The sequence below is a fragment of the Sitophilus oryzae genome, unplaced genomic scaffold (genome assembly GCF_002938485.1).
Source record: "Sitophilus oryzae breed Bouriz unplaced genomic scaffold, Soryzae_2.0 scaffold_1494_pilon_pilon, whole genome shotgun sequence".
Lineage (NCBI taxonomy): Eukaryota > Metazoa > Arthropoda > Insecta > Coleoptera > Curculionidae > Sitophilus > Sitophilus oryzae.
The window spans coordinates 5197489-5220047 of record NW_022146163.1 but is presented as its reverse complement, the minus strand read 5'-3'; the positions used below and the strand labels follow the sequence as shown (position 1 = coordinate 5220047).

General features: G+C 32.2%; 2 protein-coding genes across 3 annotated transcripts in view; one reads left to right on the top strand and one right to left on the bottom strand.

Annotated features, from left to right (window-relative positions):
• LOC115877563 (multidrug resistance-associated protein 4-like) overlaps positions 1-22559 on the top strand; it is an 80009-nt gene that overhangs the window by 12562 nt on the left and 44888 nt on the right. The gene's annotated exons all lie outside the window — the stretch shown is intronic.
• Positions 17023-18040, bottom strand: LOC115877564. The gene is made up of 3 exons (XM_030893807.1): positions 17607-18040; positions 17295-17520; positions 17023-17237 (listed from the first exon to the last, which is right to left on the bottom strand). The coding sequence occupies exons 1-3, from the start codon at positions 17958-17960 to the stop codon at positions 17158-17160; spliced, it is 660 nt and encodes a 219-aa protein (XP_030749667.1). The 5' UTR covers positions 17961-18040; the 3' UTR covers positions 17023-17157.

Genomic DNA, 22559 nt, shown 5'->3' with positions numbered 1-22559 from the left:
TAAACCCTTCAGACCAACAAGCAATTGTTTTCACAAAATAAAATCACTAGTAACATATCCAGTCCTTCCGCCAGCAGATACTGCTTCATTTTTCTTGATAAAATAATAAATACTTACTTATTAACCTTATTGTAGGTAAATTAAATAAAAATAACCTGTTATAAATTTAAATAAAGTCCATAAACTAATGTCAATTTTGAAAATAGCTACTATAAGTGTCAATGGAAAATTGCCATGGCGACACCAGCCATCTTGATTACAATTTTATTGAAAAATCGCTTTTTATTCAAAATCTGAGCCAAATAGATAGGAAACCCTAATATAGTTTGAAAGAGCATTAAAATATGCTTCGACTCATTTAAAAAAATACATAGTGTTGTATTTAAAATATCGAAGTTTTTATGAAAGATAAGTATTTAAAATAGACCAGCAATTTTGGATACCCCTGTATACATTTAAGGAAGCAATAAAAATTTTTTAGTAAAGTTTATTTCTCTGGCTTGCAAGTCAGCACAAGAATTAATTCTGAAAAGTAATGTACAAGGTGTCGACAAACTTTTTATTATATAGCTTTTTTTATTTTATAGCTTGCATATTTAAATATCTTTAAATATCTCAAACACCAAAGCTTTTAAACATATTAAACTTATAATAAATGAATTAAGAATTTTTTGAAAGAATTCAAAAATGGAATAAAATACAGGGCGCGCGTTCTATAAGAAAAAATATAATTTTGGTATGGATCTTAGTTCTGACACACCCTGTACATTTCAAAATAATTTTAAATTATGCACATTGTTTTCCCACATATACCCATAAAATATTCTTTTCCACATCTTTCTGTTTTCTTCACTAACCGAGGCGAATGAGGTGCGCAACCCTGTATAAAAATATTTTAATTTGCTATATCCTCTTTATTTGGATTTTCCATTTAAATTATGTATATTTTTAAAATCTAATGAACGATGGATAAATATAATAACATTCCTGAATAAATTAAATGAAATACTTTATTTATTATTGCTATGCTGTGATGTTCTCATTACCTATAGTAATAAAACATTTCGTTACATTTAATAGATAGAAATGATGTAAAAATAATGAATTAGAACGATAATAAAAGGAATTATAATCAGATTTAACAGTATTTGCCATGATTGATCCTGAATTAAACAAATAAATATACAATACTCCTAAAATCAACAAAACTTAATTACTATATTTTTCGTGGTTTTCTCTCAAGACGTCAAGTTTGAATCACCCTATACAATAAGTTATTTGAATGCATTTTATCACCATAAAGAATCAAACGTACCTACCAACAATTTTCGCAATATTAATTATATAGATAGAATCAATTTCCTGGAGAATTACGCAAAAAAAAAATATTTTAAATTGTTCTACAACCGGAAAAAATCTCCATGGTCATTGACCTGACCATTCATAATTCTCTGTTTACTCTATTATTTGGCTATTTCTTTATTTTAGTCTGAACCTCGATTCTTATACATATAAATAGTTTGTATATTATTGCCTAAAAATTAGGGCATTCAATCCCGGGATTTCGAGATTATAATTTGTCGATCCCGGGATTGGTCCCGGGATTCACGAAAAAATTAATTACATTGAAAAAATATTTTAAATTGTTCTACAACCGGAAGAAATCTCCATGGTCATTGACCTGACAATTCATAATTCTCTGTTTACTCTATTATTTGGCTATTTCTTTATTTTAAAACTGAACCTCGATTCTTATATGTATATATATATATATATATATATATATATATATATATATATATATATATATATATATATATATATATATATATATATATATATATATATATATATATATATATATATATATATATATATATATATATATATATATATCTATAAATAGTTTGTATATTATTGCCTAGAAATTAGAAATATATTTTATTATGTTAATATACAGGGTTGTGCATACGACACGGAATGTTGTAGCTAAACGATTAGATTTTTACAAATTATAAGTTTTGGGTTCGTTGAAGGACTATTAGAGCTACAATTTAAAAATATTTTTACAAGATACAGAGTGTCCCAAAATAAATAAAAAATATTAAAGTTGTATTTTTTTAAATGGAACACTTTAAAACTTTAAATGTGGTATACCACTGTATACAGGGGTATATTATTACATTTTTAGTTTCTACGATTAAAATAAAGGTAAATTTGATTAAGGTTTATCACATTTAAACCTTACCGTTTTAGAAATATTTTCAATTTTAATCATTATTTTTTGGCATTGGTAAAAATTTTAAACCTCCATTTCTCCAAGGGTATCAAAGTATCAAAGTTTTTAATACTAAATATTTACTGAAGTTTATTTATCGATCAGTTATTGTATTGCAATAATAAAAATAATACTACCTCATACAGAGTGTCTAAAAATTTCTTTCAAATAATTTTTAGCTTTAAACGGGAATATAAACTAAAATAACGTTTACTTTAAATAGAACCCTGTATATTTTAGGAGAATCGAATGCACAATTTAATTGTCAAATTGTAGATATTATACAATTTTTACCTATCCTTTCAAGTTTTTGTAGAAAATGCATTTTCTTATAATTTAGACCTCATTTAATAATATACCCATGAAATATTGACATTTTAGATTATTTTTAAAGCAACAAATGTACAAAATGTACAGGTGCTGAAAACGATAATATTACTAGCCCATTTGTATACAAAAAGAAAACTATCTAAATCTTTATAAAAGAGTATACCAATTATTTATACCACCATTATTTCCGCCCAAATATTAATTAATTACATACTTAAGTGTGTTAGTTAATAAATTATTCTAAATAAATGTGGATTTGAATCAGAAATCAATGTAATAATAATTTATGAAATTTAACTTCGCTGTTGTTATAAATAAGCATTCGTCAAAAAATGAAATAGAATGTTTAAGGTGTTATTTTTTACCACACTGTCTAATACCCATACAAAATTTGTTTTTTTTAGTATTTGGAGCAATTATTATATTAATCAACGCACACAGTAAATAATTAATATAGCTTGGATACTGGAATTATATTAATTGGCCCTCTTTAACAAATATTTAAACAGTTTGTTAATAAATAATTTGTTAAACAACTATGACGACAATAATAGTATCTGTACTCTCTAAAAATTTGTTACATCTTTAAAAATAATCTAATATGTCAATATTCCATGGGTATATATTGATAAATGAGGTCTAGATTATAAGAAAATGCATTTTCTACGAAAATTTGAAGAGATAGGTAAAAATGGTATAATACAGTTTGATAGACAATTAAATTGTACATCTGATTCTCAGAAAATATACATGGTGTTCCATTTAAATTAAACAATTTATTACCGTTTAAAGCTAGTAATTATTTAAAATAAATTTCTGGACATTCTGTATAAGGTTAAGTTAATTTTTATTATTGCAACAAAATAACTGATCAATAGATAAACTTTAGTAAATATTTAGTATTAAAAACTGTGATAAGCTTACCCTTAAAATTTTTACTGCAATTTCACAAAATTGAAAATATTTCAAAAACAGTAAAGTTTAAGTGTGATAAACCTTAATCAAACTTACCTTTATTTTAATCGTAGAAACTAAAAATGTAATAATACACAGGGTGTTCCTTTTAAAAAATACAACTTTGATATTTTTTATTTATTTGGGACACTCTGTATCTTGTAAAAATATTTTTAAACTATAGCTCTAATAGTCCTTCAACAAACTCAAAACTTACAATTTGTAATAATCTAGTCGTTTAGCTACAATACTCCGTGTCGTATGTGATGAACAACCCTGTATTATAATTTCAATAATATTATTTATTATATTTCGAGTGACTTAAATATATTATGCGTCTCAAGTCCACGTTTGTGACGGCAACAATAGAAGTAAATAAATGCATTTTTAATGATCAAAAGTTGTCTATAAAAATAATTCTTGAAATCATTGACCTCAAAAACAAATCCATTATAAAATTCTATAGGTCACTCTATAGTGTTTTTTTGCCATTTTTGTAAGATAGTATTATTCATTATAATAAACTCTCGGATTTCATATCACAACAAAAAATCGGCGTCAGAGATGGCATAGAAATGAGGATCGCTGTCAATTTGTAAGTAAATTATATGGCGATTGTTATCGATCGCCATTTCCAAGCCAACTAGACAGTTGCGAAAAGTATAAATATTTTTATACAAACTTACTTTTATTTTTAACGACAGATAAACTAAAATGCAGGAAAGTTTTTTGACATGAAACATTTGATTTCGATGTCAATATGACTCCTACTTGTATATGGGGGGCGCTACCTACATGTGTTTTAACTATTTTGAAGAGTAATAACTTTTCATCCGTACCTGAATAAAACTACTGAGTAAAAAAATATACATTTCAGTGATTTTTTGCCTAAAAATGCCTCTTTGGTAAAAATCGCCACGAGCAACCGTTCTCAATATATTTAGTATAGAAATAATCCATACATATTGACAATAAAATAAACATGTTTTATGTGACTGAAATGATAAATTTGGTAACTTACTATTTTTTTAATTTTTTCTTCGAAAAAATTATGATAAAATAGTTTTTGCTGGACTTTTGGCACAAAAGCATTTAAAATTTAGAAAAAATGTTTAATTTAAATCAATGATGACCGGTATTGATAATTTCGATTCCAAATATCTCGAGAACCATTACTCGTAGCAATTCTTACCAAGAGACCTTTTTTACGCAAAAAACGTCGTAAATGTATATTTTTTTACTCAGTAGTTTTATACAGGTATGGACGAAACATTATTACTCTTCAAACCAGTTAAAAAGTATGTAGGTGGCGCCGTCTATAAATAGTAGGCACATTGACATCAAAATCAAATTTCTCATGTGAAAAAAACTCCCAGACACTAATTTTTATCCAAATATTGACGTTAGTCTAGAAATTATTTGGAAAAAATGGAAATTGAAATGAAAATTCTACACCCTGTATCTCCGAAACATTTCCGCTCCGCATTTTAGGACATACGTTTATGCGAATTTTCTTACTTATTTTTATCTGCAGAATATGCTGCCGTAAAGTTTCCCTAATGCAGTTCGGACCACCCTGTATATTAGATCTTTTAATGAACCAGTTGCTTATAAAAACTGTATAACTCGATAAACTATACATAAAAATCAACAGTTCAATATACATCATAAATATACTTGTTGGATTTAGCATAACGAGTTCGTACAACTATGGCAAAAATTTAACATATTTCTTTGTTGTGGGGAACAATACGAACATTCTGTAACAATTGAATTTCGACCAGGTGTATAATCAACATCAAGACAATATTAGCAACATATTTTAAAAATTGAAACAGAGACCATCAGTTTTTATCTTAATACAAACTCTCCCAGTTAGGAACGGAAATATCAAAAATAAGATTAATAAGTAACTAAATTCAAAATGTATAAGGCTCAATAAAATGAAGATAGGATAAAGCAGATAAATCTTGTCTTGGTTAACATATTTTTGATAAAGATCATTGTATAGATAATAATTTTTAAACATGTTTCAAATTACAAGAAATTTAGATGTTTATGATCCCCATATAATTTTACATAATCGCAGAAAAATACCTTGAAAACTATCAGCAGTATCTTGCCTCCTTGGTTGAAATTTGGATATTAAAGCCTGTGGCCCGTCTAAAATACATAGTAAAAAAATTAGGAAAATATGATATAGTAAAAATGCTACATTAAAGTGCATTTAGACTTGAGCACGCATGAGCTGTGTGTACGCCAACGGCATTCGTTTGCGTTCTCGGCTCTCGTTTAAAATACAAACTTATTTTTTGACGAATTGGTGAAGGCACGCACGCACGCATACAAAACAAATTGCCGGTGCAAACTGAGCGTTCGCAAACACATAAAATTCCTTTGAGCACCAGTCAAAAACCAACACTCAGTGCGTGCGTGCTCAAGTCTAAAAGCACCTTTCAAAAAATGACTATTGTTTCCATTAAAACCAATAAAATTTATATATAAATCAAATTACCTTGCAAATTATCATCAGTATTTTGTATGTTGATTGGTTCAAATCTTAGCATCTTGGGCTGTGGTTCCTCTATTTCATCCTGGGTTACAAAAAGTTTTCTCTTGGCATAAGTTTTCTGGGGAATTTTTACATGTCCTACTGGGCTAGATAAGACAGAACATGGTGTGGAAGTAAGAGCTTCTGAAATAATATTATAGTCAATATATTGGGTATAATTTAATACCTCTTTCTTAAATTTCAATTTAGAATTTATTTTTTTCAAACAAAAACTAACCTATAAACCTTGGTGGAGTTTCTCTTCCTGTTACAGAAGGTTCTCTATATAAGCAATCTCCTTCCACTCTTTCATATCCGGGAATATATAATGTTGGCAAAGCATTTCTCAATAAGATATTATTATTGCTGAAACATTGTGGCTCGAAATGAACATTACAAACTTTATATATCGTTAACTTTGTCTTCTCTTTACAAAGCGCGGTTAATTTCTTATTGTGAATTCTGCTTAGCCAAACATTTCTCAACTTTACATTAGATGGAATATTGCGTGTCTAAAAATAAAAATTTTTTAGATTATGAAATAAGACATAAAACAGTTTAGAAAAATAGTTTGTAGTTAAATATTCTTAGGTCCAAACATATATTATTTATATGTTATAAAAAACATCTTACAATATAATTTTATTTCAATTTATACAACAAAACACTTAAACTAGCCAAGTATAAGAAGATGACTAAAATTGATTAAGGTTCTATACTAATTAGGTAAATATCGGGTAATCGCGCTGAATAATTTTGCTACCTTAATAGATATTGTTTTTAAAAACTTACCTATTGGATAATTTATCGCTACACTCAGGAACACTACAAGGACGAATACGACTTGTTGGACTCATTATATTGTTAAGAAAAAGATACTTATACAAAATAAGCACAACACAAGCACAAAACACGTAAAAACTAATCTTTAACTGTTTCCAGTAGAAAGTTGTTGTTTACAAAGTAAAAGTAATGGCGTCGTTCGATGACGGTCGATGGCGTCGTTTTCTTTATGATACGCTCCTTCTGACATCTACCGCCCAATGGATATACTAATGGGAACTAGTTGGGATAACGGTTCTAGATGGCGCTAAAGTCGCTCTTTCTATCAGCATATTTAAGATTCCCGCCCCTGTTCGCAGCCATCTTCTTTCGCATTTCGCAAGCGAAATCGACCCTTATCAGCTGACCACGGTAGCGCCCTCTCTTCGAGACCTCTTGAACCACGAGGCGATTCATATCACCGAAATCCGAAATCGAAAAATCCGAACAATTACTTTAAACTCAAATCTGTCTCCATGGCAACAATTTTTACTGTATAAAAATACTACCTTAGAATTTATCTCGTAATTACCTTAGAATTTATCTCGATTTTTTTTAGCCATTTTTAAAATACCTTTCAGAAGAGATTTGTTCAGATAATGTGTTGGCTCACTACCTTTTCCTGTTATCTTCCGGAGTCTGTAACTTGTAGGGGTGATATGACGCTTCTTTTCAGCACTGCTTTTTTTTCGCTATTACCTTCGAGCACTAGAGCTAGCAGAATGATCCCTCCGGTTTTCTTTTCGCGCTTCGCCGATCCGACGACGGTATCCGAAATCCGACGTCTACGGGTACCCGTATCTGAGACAACCGAATAGATCCTCGAAACCGACGCGACGCGACGCCTTTACAAAACGATAGTCTCAAAGGTCAAAGTCAAGTCAATAGTCGTCAGTAAGTCAGAAACACGCCGTTACGGCCTAAGAACGCTGGATTAAACTCATCGCCACTTCTGATGTAATCGGGAGATTAATATATTTAACTGAAATTGATATTTAAAATATAATTCTAACTAGCTTGACAAACAATGTCTTCTCTCGCCCGAAATCAACAACTCTGACATTCAACTGTTTCCAAAGCCTACTACTCCGCTAATCGCAAACATCAGCGGACACGGGGTGCAGGCACGGCGTGAAAATGACTGCCTATCATAAGGATCATAGGCGTCGATAACAAGAGTTTTCTATAATCATGATTTGAGCACAAAAACGAAACTTGCAGTGTACCGAGCAATAATAATTCCCACCATGTTATATGGAAGCGAAACCTGGGTGTCGTACCGCCGATACATGAACGCATTAAACAAGTTGCAACAGAGATACATCTTAGACAACTCTTAAGAATCAAATGGTTCCATCATGTCTCAAACGTATCGATCCTTGAAAAAACTAACTACGAGAGTATTGAAGTCATGATTAGAAAATCCCGCTTAAGATGGGTTGGTCACGTATGCAGAATGCAAGAAAACCGCATACCAAAATCTTTGCTTTACGCTGAGCTTGTAGACGGTAAGAGGAGGCCGGGTCGACCACTAAAAAGGTACAAGGATATTTTCCACGAAAATTTAAACGGGATTAACATGCAGAATGAGTGGGAAGAAGCAGCTCACAATAGAACGGAATGGAGAAGAATTGTAAGCTCAGATAAAAGCGACAACCAAAAAGTAAAGAGGCAACGAAGCAATGAGATTTTTGAATGTCCGGAGTGCGGTAGGCAGAAAACATCACGTATCGGGCTTTTCAGTCACAGAAAAGCTCATGAAAGAAAACGCGTTGCGTGACCATCTTCTGATGCGTGTCGAATACTCGTCAGCGAGTAATATAAGTATGTATGTACTGTACGCACCTTCACAAGTCCTACAATCTATACGTTTATCGTATAGTATTATTTATCTAGCTTTACATAAAAATATCATTTAATGTAATTACACAGTAAACTACACCAATTCCTGTAATCCGAACTTAATTTTTAATTTTTTTTTCGAGCAAGGTAAACGTGACCTAACCTTGATCCGCTATGTGATTTTAATTCTAATCATAAATTATTATTATTAAAATAAGTTATTATTATTGAAATAAAGACGCGTTTAGAATAATTTAGATTCGATACGCATCGAATCGGAATCAGTGTCAATAGAACTATTTGATGGTCCCAGTTCGACCTTTATGTTGTTTATTTATTTACGAACGATTCATTTTTGTTTAAGTTTCGCGTGGATGATTTTTGTAATTGTTCCGGTGTGTACTAATGTTATGTTAATGAGTTTATTATATTATATCGGAGAAATGTTTGTTTTTAGTTGCAAGTCATTCAGTAATTTTTTGTTTGTCGAATGTTTAATATTTATTTAATCGTTAAGAATTAAAAGTCATATTTATTTAATTTACTTTAATAGTAATCGAGTTTTTTACATCATATCACAGAGATAGATAGATTCTTTGAGGTGGCTATCGGCCTGATCCACTGCGACCTTTTCAGATCTATTATGGTTCTTTTCTCATCATTAGCTATTCTTTTCAAAAAGTCCAGCAACTTGGAGATTGAACCCTCCATGTAGCTCTCTATCGATGGTCTATCATTGCTTTTTACCAAGAACCGCACATTTTCCAGGCTGTCGCACCGACATAAAATGTGTTCTGTCGTGTCTTCTTCAGATTGACCGAACCTGTACAGGGTGGGTCAAATTGGACGCTTTTAAAGGGAAACACCCTTTTCTGTAGGAGATAGACGAAAACTAATATCGGTGTCTGGAGCTCAATTTTTATCAAAAACATGATGGTGAAAACCGCATATCGATATCTATTACCGTTTCGGAGTTACGGGGTGTTTTTCAAAAATGTGCATTTTTAACAAATCGCTGTAACTTTTTTGCTATGGAAAATTTTGTATTTTTGTGAAAACATTTTCAAAGCACTTTTTACGTAAAATTTAATGATTTAAGTAATTTTTTTTTAAATTAATAATGTTAAGGTCAAGGTGTATTACTGGTTGAATAACTGGCGAATTCGCCAGAAAGTAAAAGAAAATGTTAAGGTCAAGTGTATTACTGGTTGCATAACCTGGCGAATTCGCCAGAAAGTAAAAGAAAATTACAGAATTCTTTAGAAAATTCCAGAAACCATCGCCAGGGGGTATATAAGGCCCGCGCTTTGACCAGTCTGAATATAGTCTGAAGTCTGAAGTTTGATAATACCACGAAATACCGTTAGAGTAATAGTAGTTGCATAAATTGTGTTGTAAATGGTATAAGTTGTGTGTACAGAGTGAGACAAATAAATTCGTTAAGTATTTTATCGTGAGTTTAAATAGTGGACCCACGGAATCCGTAACAATAATTTAAGAATTACCAACAGAAAATTTGTTTTTTTATATGGGATACCCTGTATATTTTTAATTTATTGAAAATAATTTAAAATTACCTTTACAAAAAAATAGTATACTTGATATTTTGCTCGATTCCTTTTCGAGATATAGAGTTTTTAAAAATTCGCCCACTTTGAATAAGTATAGGCTTTGAACGGCTCCGGCTCTTACTCCGGCTGTAATGCAAAAAAATCTAGCTGTGAGCAGGAATTAAAACGCAAATAATATTTGCAAGAAGAGATGCAGAATTTTATAACAATTTAAACTATATTTAACATCATCAACATATTTAAACTATATCTAATAAGAATAAAAATAAAGAGCCAACTAGGACATGAGATTTTGCTACAGGCGTTCGACATATCGATCGTCTTCTGTTATGGAAAGACGGGACCGTTTTTGAACATTTCTCATGTGGATTCATTAACTCAGTGGGGGTGAAAAATATCCTCGCATAACCGCTAAGTACTTCTAATTCTTGTCTAGATTATACGGGCAATTTAAAAACAAGAACCTTTATTCTTCCGCTAAGATAAAAATCCATAGGCTCTAAGTCCGGCGGCGTCGACAGCCAACGGCTGGGATCTTGATTAGCTATTCAATTACTCTCGAAATTGGCTGAAAAATTTGCTGATAACTTCAGAATTCTAAGGCGGTGCCTCGTTTTGTTGTAAAAGATATTTTCGAGTTCTATTAGGGGCAGATCATCAATAGGTAAGGGATCCAAAGCCTACTAGTTAAAATTGCCAAACTTTTAAAAATTCTGTATTTCGAAGGGGACTATAACAAAATATCAAGAGTGCTATATTTTTGGAAAGGTAATTTTAAGTTCTTTTCAGCTAATTAAAAATATACAGGGTGTTCTAAATAAAAAATAAATTTTTCTGTTGATAACTCTTAAATTAAATTATTAATTTTAAAAAAATTATACTTAAACCAGTAAATTCTACGTAAAAAGGTGCTTTGAAAATATTTTCACAAAAATACAACATTTTCCATAGCAAAAAAGTTACAGCTATTTGTTCAAAATGCACATTTTTGAAAAACACCTCGTATCTCCGAAACGGTAACAGATATCGATGTGCGGTCACTATCATGTTTTTGATAAAAATTGAGCTCCAGACACCGATATTAGTTTTCGTCTATCTCCTATAGAAAAAGGTGTTTTCCTTTAAAATTGACCCACCCTGTACATGGCTTCGTTCGTCACTTTCTTTAGCTTTCGATGCATAATCAGTTACTCAGCTTACAATGCCCTGTTAGTTGACCATTATAGCTTTGACTTGCGTCTTTTTGTCTTTACTTTTCAGGTTTGCCGTGAATTTTGGCAAACGTTCTACTAAGAACTCTATATCTGTCTCTACCCTGATGAGTTTCTCCACCATTCTAGAGATTTGGCCACCCATCGTTCTCTGTCCATTCTCGTAACTATGCTTTTGCAATGCCGCAGAATTATAATGACTTGGCAAGTGCACGATATTATATTCTATTCTAATTAAAAAACTTTATTTTTAAGGGCACTGTTTAGATTTACTGAGTAATCGAGATGGTAGATTATTCTTTTATATTTATGGCGCCGTGCGATTGCCAAGTCATTATAATTATTACAGAAATAAAGATGACTAATATTGAATTTATAACAACAACTAACAATTTATAACAAAATTGTTGAATAGGTGCTTAAAGAACTAAATAAAATAAACTGACTTGGTTTTACATGAGATTACTAACTACAACTTTGATTACAACTTTTTATAGTGGAATAATTGTGTTGCCAGACTTGGCATTTTTTTACATTCTACGTTTTGGATGGGATTCCATTTTTCTATCAATATAAATATACTAAATTATTCATTGACCTTGAAGATGTTACTGAGAATATTTTTTTCAAGGTAAAGTGGGGCACCATGCCTGTAATTTATTAATCGAAATGTTGAAAAATACTTATTAAATTATAATTACTGTAATATACAGAGTGACTAAAGATTAATTGTTACTAAATCCCACACTGTTTTTTACTTTGAAATGAAAATTGTTATGTTTTCCCATTCACTACATGGTTGGGCTATTGAACCCTCCAAGGTTTAATTTAATTAGTTATTTGCTCCCGCATATTCACTGTACGAGTATATTAATAATTTACAGGACTATATTAATTTAATAGAGAAGGTAACTAGTATTTTAAGTACTAAAATATTATTCCCTGGTGTCATTTACAATTTTTTTCTATAGCAACTGTTAAAATTGCCTTATAACCATCAAAAATATTACTTTAACCACAAGGGTAGATTAAATGATACTTTAACAGCGAGGATAGGTTAAAAAATTTATTTCTTCTCGCACGTTTTTTAATTGCTTCCATTTTTGAAAATTTTTCCTTTTCATAAGTTATTCGGGATTTAAATGGAAGTAAACACACCGGAAAAGTCTAGGGATATTACAATTTTATCCAGCCATCGTCAGTAATTTTATTATTTGCATTTCTGATATAATAAAATTAAAATAAACAAATAGTTTACAGGACGTATTGGAAATAAAAATGCGAAATTTACGAAATTATTTATATTTTTTCAAATTTACCTTGATTTTTATTGAACTCAAAAAAATACACACATCTTTTTTTTTATTCTAAACTGTGAATTAAAAAAAAATAAACCATTTTTACTTAATAAAGGGTATAGCCTTCTCTACTGTTCATTACAGCCCTACATCGTCTCTCCATGATCCTGATCAGGTTGTCGATCTCTTCTTGAGGTACAGCCTGCCACGCTGCATTCACGGCCTGAACCAGATCCCTACGAGTTTCACGAGGCATACCCATTCTCAACATTCTTCTTTGGACCGCGTCCCATACGTGCTCGATGGGGTTGAGGTCAGGAGATTGTGCCGGCCAGGGTAAGATGTTTAATTGATGAGCATTGATAAACTCACTTACCACTCTGGCTGTATGAGGCCGTGCATTGTCATGCATGAGAATGAAGTTTCTCCTAAAATCATTGGCATATGGTAACACGACAGGCTCAAGAATTAAATCACGATATGTGATTCCTGTTAGAAACCTTTCAAGAAAAACGATATCGGTTTTTCGGCCTAACTGGACTCCTCCCCAGACAAATAAGAATAAGATTTCCCGGTTCTCTCCATACCCTAAGCCTTCTCGAATCCGGATGAATTCCAAAGCGTGACTCATCCGTGAAGAGAACATTGGCCCATTGTTCATTCGACCAGTGAACATAATCTTGGGCCCACAAATATCGTACCTCTCGATTTCCTCTCGTTTAGGGTTGAGCTCTCCAGGGGTGTCTGCTTCTTAAGTTGACCTCTCTTAATCTATTGCGAACAGTGTCAGGACTAACGGTTACATTATGTGTTTCCTGGAGAATTAAACTAAGCTCTGGCGCTGTAAGAGTCGATCGGCGTCGAGCATTTAATTGTAAAAAATGATCTTGCTGAGGGGTGGTAATGCGATGTCACCCTGTGTGCCTTTCAGCAACATCACCACTTTCAGGGTAGCGTGCACTTAATCGCCATATTACACTTTGCGTTGTATTTAATGCTCTAGCTACGTCGATTTGGCGCATTCCAGCTTCGAGCATACCCATGGCCCTTAGCATTTCGTCTCTGTTAAGATGTCTACGCTCCATAATGTCGTTTAATACTAAACAGAGTTATTTGAATGAATTCTGGCCAGTTATCATAAAATCATAGCCAGTACAGGTTAAATTCGAACAATTGATGCTAGGTGTTTCTTAAACATTTGACAAAAAATGCACAAACACTTCTGCAAATATCCCAAATTTAGAAATAACTAGTGTGACTACTTCGTTTCAATCGAAGTAGAAAGAATCGGCCTACAAATATGTGGTTGTTTATTCAAAACATATATTTTTAACTTTAATAAAATGATATCCCTAGATTTTCCGGTGTGTGTAGTTTGGATATTATAGCGTTTGTCGCCTCAGCCTGAATATCTGTTGGTAATTTAGTTATTTCGTTTTGAGCCATTTCTGGCTCCAATTCAATCAGCAATCGACGCGAAAGAGAATTAAAAAATATTGACTCAAACTGACAACTAAAGAGACAGCTTTATTTATTTCTCAAATTACATAGAAACCAACGCCAACCCAGCACAATATTTTTTTCTATCTTTCTTCTCTTTCTCAGCCTGGTTCCATCCAGTGTTGGATATAACCTCTTCTAGGTTTTTCCATGCTTCGCGATCTCTAGCCAATCTTATCCATTGTCTTCCCGCCACTGCCCTGACGTCATCGACCCATCTCTTTTTTGGTCGACCCACACTTCTTGTTGTTCCCCTAGGTCTCCATAGGATTATTTTTTGGGGCCATCGGTCTGGATCCGGTCTTGCCACATGTCCTATCCATTGCCACTTCAGACTTGCCACTCTTTTAACGACATCTATTAATTTTGTTTTTTGACGTATGTGGGTATTCCGTATTTTTTCCCTAATGGTGACTCCCAACATGATTCTTTCCATGGCTCTTTGTGCTACTCGTAGTTGTTCTGCTGTTTTTCAAGTAATTGCCATAGTCTCTAAGCCATACGTAAGCACAGGTAGAATGCAGCTGTCGTAAGCCTTTTTCTTTAGGTTCATGGGCACCTTTTTATCCTTGAAAATATCGCTCATATTTCCAAATGCTACCCATCTACTCGTAATAAATTCATTGAAATAATAATTTCTGAATATTTTTAAAACGTAACTCGCTGTGCAAAAAAAATGTTTTATACACGACGATAAAATTGCATTATCGTCTCCCGAAATTATTAATAATAATAAATAATTAATCTTTTCGGTCGACGGTAAAATACCATTTTATCGTCTTGTATAAAAAATAACTATTAGTAGCTTCCAGATTTTTTACCCGTATAGTTAGCATTTCTGCAATGACCCATGACGCCATCATTTTCTGCTAACTTTCCATTCTTTTGATCCATTAGCGTAATACCTAGCCATTCGCATGAGAAGTCTTGGGACTTGTTTTTCTTGAATACTTGCTATTCTCAATCTAGTATTTGTGACGTCGAAGAGGGCTGGGGTATGAAAATCGATGATAATTTTGGCGAGGGCAAGCCCTAGACGCCATTTACTTCGCCCGTACTTTTCTATGACGCTTCCTGTCAGTTAGTTGTAAGAAGGTTGGAATTTATTTTTATACAGGGAGTTTCAAAATACATGTGCCATATCTCGCGGGGAGATTCCTCACGTAAAAATAAGATTTATTTTTCATATCAACATAGGTCCAATTCTCCTTTGTTTCGTAGCTACAGGGTGTTAAAGTCTTAATAATCTTTTGATTTATTATAATTTTCTTCCAAGTACTTTTAGTGATTCGAATGAAATTTTGAGGGTAAAAGTTACTGTAAGTGCTACATATTTTAATGCTAAAAAGTGTCGACATATTCACCAGGGACGTGCGTATGGGTTATCACTGGAATATTTTCAAAAAAAAAACATGTGCGCCACTGACTTTTTTTCTTTTGATATCAAAATAGTGTAGGCCGTTTAATGCCAATTAAAAATTGGCTGTACTTAAACTGCCGTTAAACGGTAGCCTACTGAAATGCCGTTAATAGGTATGACGTCGTTGATGTGACGCACTTGACGGCTTTTTGATGTTTTGGTTAAAATGCCGTCGAACGGTCGCGTACTAAAATGCCGTTAATCGTTAATGCAGAGTAGGTTACTGATTAATACTTAATAATTTGTAATGTAATGTTGTCCAAAATCCGTCATGGCTTATTCTGAATAAAATTAACTTGGAACGGTGTATATGTAGGTAGACGTATATGTTGCCGTTGTAGGTTTGAAAATGTATTTGCGATAAAATGTAATATATGGCATTGGTTTTCAGGTTTTTATTGCAAATTATAAACTGACAACTTAAAAATAATACTACGTCAACTTAAAAATAATAATGCTATAGATAGCATTCTCTGTAAAACCACAGTTTTGATTTAGGTCGCTTAGTCAATCCTGCACAACGGATATGTCTCCATAGAAGGCATCTACTGCAACAAAGTGACATATGATTTTTCTGCGTGTCTTCACTGCACACAGAACAAAACCAACTTTGTTGAAGTCGTTTCTGCTCAACTAGATTGATTATTTTTTCAAAGGCTTTCTTGGTGCAAAAACTTCTAAAAATCGTAATTTACATTATTAGTTATTAATTTGGTAATTATTAGGTATCGCTAGACATACCTTATTATGTGGATATCAACAGCGTCATCAATAACGGCATGTGATATTTCTTCGGGGAGCATTTTAAGGTCTACAGTTACACCATGAAATTACCCATTTGTGATGTCTCTAACGATGTTACGATCCTTAACGAAGCAATTCAGGATTACATTTTGTTTTTCATGATAGGATTGTTTAGCAAATGCTACAGTACATACATCTTTTCTGTGTCTTTGGTAGTCCTATGACTGTTAAGTCCTGTCCTTTTGGACGTCCTCGTTTTTTTCTTGAAACAGGCATCTTAATTGTTGTCAAAGCGAAATCATTGACTTCAACTATTTGATGGGACTGGTTGTTGACGTCATTTAAAACTGAATCACTAATATGTTGATGCGCTTCATGTCGTGTTATTTCCTCCTCTATAACCAGCTCGTTACAAAACTCAGGTGCTTCCACAGGTGACTGACCAACAGTTGATGTACTTCCATTATCTAATATGAGCGCTTCACTCATGTTGTTTCTGTCTTGAAGGTCCGTCTCGTCACAAACCTCAGAGTGTTCCACAGAAGACTGATTTTTACTTTCAAATACAACTGCATCATCATAATTTATATGTAGCATCTACTGCAAGAAATTCTGGAAAAGCCTTCATTGTACTTTTCATGGTTGGACTTTGAATGAAAAGTCCTCTGAAATTAGGTCGGTTAGGTCTTCGTCTCGCAAAACAGCTACATTGGCACCTGAAAACAGAGTAGTTATTGGGACTAATAAGACAATAATAGAATATTTTAGTTTACCGTATTTAGCTTTAAGTATATTTAAGCAGCCATCTAAGTTTTCTTTTCTTGATTGATCGGATATCTTCATATTTCTTAAATCTTGTAAAGTAACAATTTTACCAGTACTTTCTTGAACTTTTTGCTGTATCATTTTTCTATTGGCCTTCATATTCAAATAATCCTTGACGCTTTCCTTCATGTTACTGGAAAGTTTTCTTTGGCTAAGGTTATGTGCATGTAGAACCTACAAAATATATCTTTTATGAATAAAATACTGTTCAAGCAAGAATTCTAAAAGCATACTATATGTCAACTAATCTGTAAACTTACCTTCGAAGTGACATGATTGTGCTTCATTTGAACCGATGTTGCCTCGAGTGCTTTTCCATCAGACGATGCTTTGAATCTTACATGTTCTGGGCAATCTTCTTTAAATGTCCAAGACTGTCGAATTTTTTTCCCACTGCCCTTAAACTTCTTTCCACCGGGATTACATGCATATAGAAGTTGATAATAAATCAAAGAGCTTTCTATTGGTCTCACAATTTTACTGCTTGCAATCGTACGGGCATCTCGTTTCCAAAATGTTGTGTACGTGTTTTCACCAAGTTCCTCAATCGCTTTCTTTGCGTCAGCGAATGAGCTGAACCTATCCCCAATTTTCACCATGCTAATTTCAGTCATGAAAAATAATTAGGTACCTAACTAACCTAAAAATGTTTATAGATAAATTAACAATCAGAAAACTAACTGAAACACTTACTCCATCCTGAACCAATAATATCCAGATGTACACCTTAATTAAAATCAACTTATAGCACTTAGCACAAATTGTTACTACAATAATAGTGCAAACGCGACGAAAAAAACATACCAAAAGGGCAACGGAAAACGGAACACAAATTGATTAAAGGCTTTTTAGTACGCGACCGTTCGACGGCATTTTAACCAAAGCATTAAAAAGCCGTCAAGTGCGTCACATCAACGACGTCATATCTATTAACGGCATTTCAGTAGGCTACCGTTTAACGGCAGTTTAAGTACAGCGTTAAAAATTATCCCTTGATATTTTGTCAAATTCGGCCTCCTTGATATGATAAACGCAATTGTATTAATCACAATTAGTAAAATTAAAATAAAAATAAAATTAATAAAGTATATATTTTACCTAATTTATTATTAAATATTTAAAAGCTAAACCGATTTTAACCAAATTTGGCACAAAAATACTGTGGCACCCGAGAATCTGGCCATTAGTTTTTGGTGGGGGTGAGGGGATTGGTAAGGGGGTATGGGAAGGGGTTAAAAATTTTAAAAAATCGTAACTCCAAAATTACAGTAGCTAGCGAAACGCGGTTTTCAATTTAAGATTAGGAATAATATTTGCAACAAAATTTGTACCTAATAACATCGAAATCAGTCAAAGTCGCAGTTTTTGAGATAATTGATTATTAACATATTTTAGTATGGGCGGCTATACGTGCCTCCCGGCGCCAATTTTTTTGATGAGGAATCAATGAGTACTTATTTAAAACTTTCGCAAGTTAATGATATTAAAATTTTTTAAAAGTTGCTATTAGATTTTGGATCAAGGCAAATTAATAAAATTGCGTTTATCCCAACAAGGAGGCCGAAATCGATAAAATATGAAGAGACAACCTTTAATCGGCATTAAACTGCTTACACTATTTCGCTAACAAGAGAAAAAAACGTCAGTAGCGTACTTGTCTTTTCAGAAAAATATTCCAGTGATAACCCATATGCACGTCCCTGTTGAATATGTCGACATTTTTTCAAAAATATTCTTATAAAGTTACGATGAGTTTTTTGCAACGGCTGTTAAACTGCTTCAGCATCTTGTACACTTTGCACTACGAGCGGTTCTAAAAAGGACAATCCTACAAGAAAGGACAATCCTGCAAAGGACAAGACTGCAAGATCTGCGAGTAAAAAAAATTAAGCTTAAAGTATTATAGCACAATTCACTTAAACCGAAAACTTGTAAGTTAAGTTGTTTAACAAAACTAAAGTGTCAAAACGAATTAAAATGCTAGAAAATAAATAAATAAACGTGGCAACTCGATATTTTTTACAGCAGAGTTACCACCTCAATTGCTACCGAAAAAAATTAATTCCAGTTCGACCAGATATATCCATAGTTGGCAACAATGAATTTAATAATCGCACTCTCGATGACGTAACTAAGAGTTTATTTGGTATCGATTATATCTGTAAAATCATTGATGTTTTTAGATTTTCATAGTTTTATTATACAATTTTTTTGGTTTTTGTTTTTTTTGGCTTTTAAAACATATTTTTAAGTGTTTTTTTTTCTGTGGTTATATTTCCTAGAATTTTTTTTATATTTAAATAGATTCTCTCAGCTCAGGAGGCTTCAATAGGTTTCGTAAAATCTTATTGAAATATATTTTCTAAATTAACTATTGTGTATTATGTAATAAATATTGTGAATTACCTCTAGCGGTTTTTTAATACATTTCAACGTGCTATAATTATTCTCTAATCCGTTAATTGTTTGTGTATATATTTAAATCGTCAGGGAATTCCGTAGTAAATAGAAACAATATTTTTAATAGGTTTTATTTGCAAATTTTACGATTATTTTATTATATTTTTCTATAAATAAATGTCTTGATTATTTATAAACATTGGCAAAATAATCCTTTACTATTTTACAATTAAACAAATACAAATATAAATTTGAAATTGCATCTTTCGTGGTAATTCGTTCTGTTTGCACGGAACTGATAAAAACATTCATGAAAATACTAGTGTCTAGCGTTGATTGAAAGAATTGGGAAGATATGCAACCTAATGGGCCAATTCGTGACAAGGCTGATTTGATTTCACCTTACGTCTCAAGTGCTGTACGGTGGTGACACCAATCTTTCTACGGTCAACGCATAAAACACTTATTTTCTATAATTCGGTCGGAGAAGGCATATCGAAAACGGTATCACTCTGAAAGCGTCAGTGTTGCCATATTAACATGTGTAATATCTGTAATACGTTGAAGAAAATATCTTTGATTGAAAAATCCGCATTTATGTATGTAACATTTATTCGTGTTAAACATAGAATAAACAACAAAAATAAAAATTCTTTTATAGGTACTGAATAAGACGTATGATCGAAAAAAGTCGTTTAGTTGCCTTGGAGATGACGATTTTATTGACATTTACCATAATATTTTACATAGGAAATAATAATGATCTTCATTTCCAAGCCAATTCTGACGCCGTTCTTTGTTTAATCATATAATATTATATTAAATTGTTTAATGATAGAAAATTCGTATTATAAACGTACTGTACCCAAAATCCGTAAATGTACGGATTAATCAGTAGTTTTGGCAAGATTGTCTCCGGCAACATTTTACTCTGTCGACTGAAAGTAGAGTATTCTTTATCTGCTGCGCTGTAAACGACTATCAGCGCGCAGCGTTGCAGAGCTAAACTAAATCTCGGAATTCTCGGACAGGCTAACGGTAACGCCAGCTACATCTCGGACAGGTTTTGTACAACGAAATTGCCCATAAGGTTGCACATCTTCCTATTTTTTCAATCAACGATACTAGTGCGTACGTTGATTAACAAACAACGCAACCAAAAATGAAAAAAATACCGGGTGTGTTCCATAAGAAAAAATATAAATTTGGTGTGGATCTTAGTTCTGACATACCTTGTACATTTCAAAATAATTTTAAATTATGCACATTACCTTCCTACATAGGTATATCCATAAAATATACAAAGTGATCCGAACTGTATTCCGGAAACTTCGGCAGCATATTCTGCAGATAAAAATAAGTAAAAAAGTTCGTATAAATATATGTCCTAAATTACTTAGTTTCGGAGATACAGGGTGTAGAAGTTTCATTTTTATTTCGATTTTTACCAAATAATTTCTGAAGTAACGTCAATATTTAGATGAAAATTGGTGACTGGGAGTTTTTTGACATGAGAAATTTGATTTTACTGTCAATATGACTCCTATTTGTTGGGTTCACCACCTACATGCGTTTTAATTGTTTTGAAGAGTAATAACTTTTCGTCCGTACCTGTATAAAGCTACTGAGTGAAAAAATATACATTTCCGTGACTTTTTACGTAAAAAAATGTCTCGGTAAAAATCGCTACGAGCAACCGTTCTCAAGATATTTAGAATGGAAATAGTAAATACATGTCATTATTGACAAAAAATAAACAGGTTGAGTAGAGATAGTTATTTGACTGAAATAATAAATTTGGGAAATTTTTATTTTTTTAAATTAATCATATTTTTTCTGCAAAAAAATGACGATAAAACATTTTTGTTGAACTTTTGGCACAAACACATTTAAAATTTATGATTTGAGTCTAATAACTATTTAGTCAACATGTTTAATTTATGTCATGTTGACAGGTATTGATAATTTCGATTCCAAATATCTCGAGAACCATTACTTGTAGCGACTTTTGCCAAGAGACGTTTTTTGCGTAGAAGACGTTGTAGATGTATATTTTTTTACTCAGTAATTTTATACAGGTACGGAAGAAAAGTTATTAGTTTTTAAACCGGTAAAAAAATATGTAGGTGGCGCCCCGTACAAGTAGGAGCCATATTGACAATAGAATCAAATCTCTCATGTCAAAAAACTCCCAGCCACCAATTTTCATCCAAATATTGATGTTACTTCAGAAATTATTTGGAAAAAATCGAAATAAAAATGAAACTTCTACACCCTGTATCTTCGAAACTAAGCATTTTAGGACATACATTTATACGAACTTTTTTACATATTTTTATCTGCAGAATACTCTGCCGAAGTTTCCGGAATACAGTTCGGACCACCTTGTATATTTTTTCTACATCTTTTCGATTTCGTATAACCAACCGAGGCGAATGAGGTGCGCCACCCTGTAGATATAAATAAAGTTACAAAAAATTGCTGCCCTTTAAACAAACTGCTATGTATCTATAAAATTTATTTGTAGAAAAAAGTAATAAAAATTAACAAATAAGACCTAGAAAAGACATTGTTTCCATTTGTTATGGAATTTCCTAGCAATAAAAATACCTATAAGTATGTGCCAACAATTAAAGGATTCAAGAGTAGTTAGCACGTTAATATTGATTTTAAAAACCACTCTGTGCGATTTAATATACGAGAAATCCAACCACACTTCACATACATATTTCTATTTATAAAATTTTATTACTTTGTCCTTTTTTTAATTTGTAAATATATCTATCCTTAAATATATCTGTCTATAGTCTAAT

What these genes read in the sequence shown, in the direction of transcription:
- LOC115877564 (XM_030893807.1), bottom strand. Translation starts at nt 17,960, where the DNA reads ATGACTGAAATTAGCATGGTGAAAATTGGGGATAGGTTCAGCTCATTC. An exon ending in ACAATCATGTCACTTCGAAG is followed by an intron (nt 17,521 to 17,606) that starts GTAAGTTTACAG and finishes TATATTTTGTAG; the next exon opens with GTTCTACATGCACATAACCT. An exon ending in TATACTTAAAGCTAAATACG is followed by an intron (nt 17,238 to 17,294) that starts GTAAACTAAAAT and finishes CTCTGTTTTCAG; the next exon opens with GTGCCAATGTAGCTGTTTTG.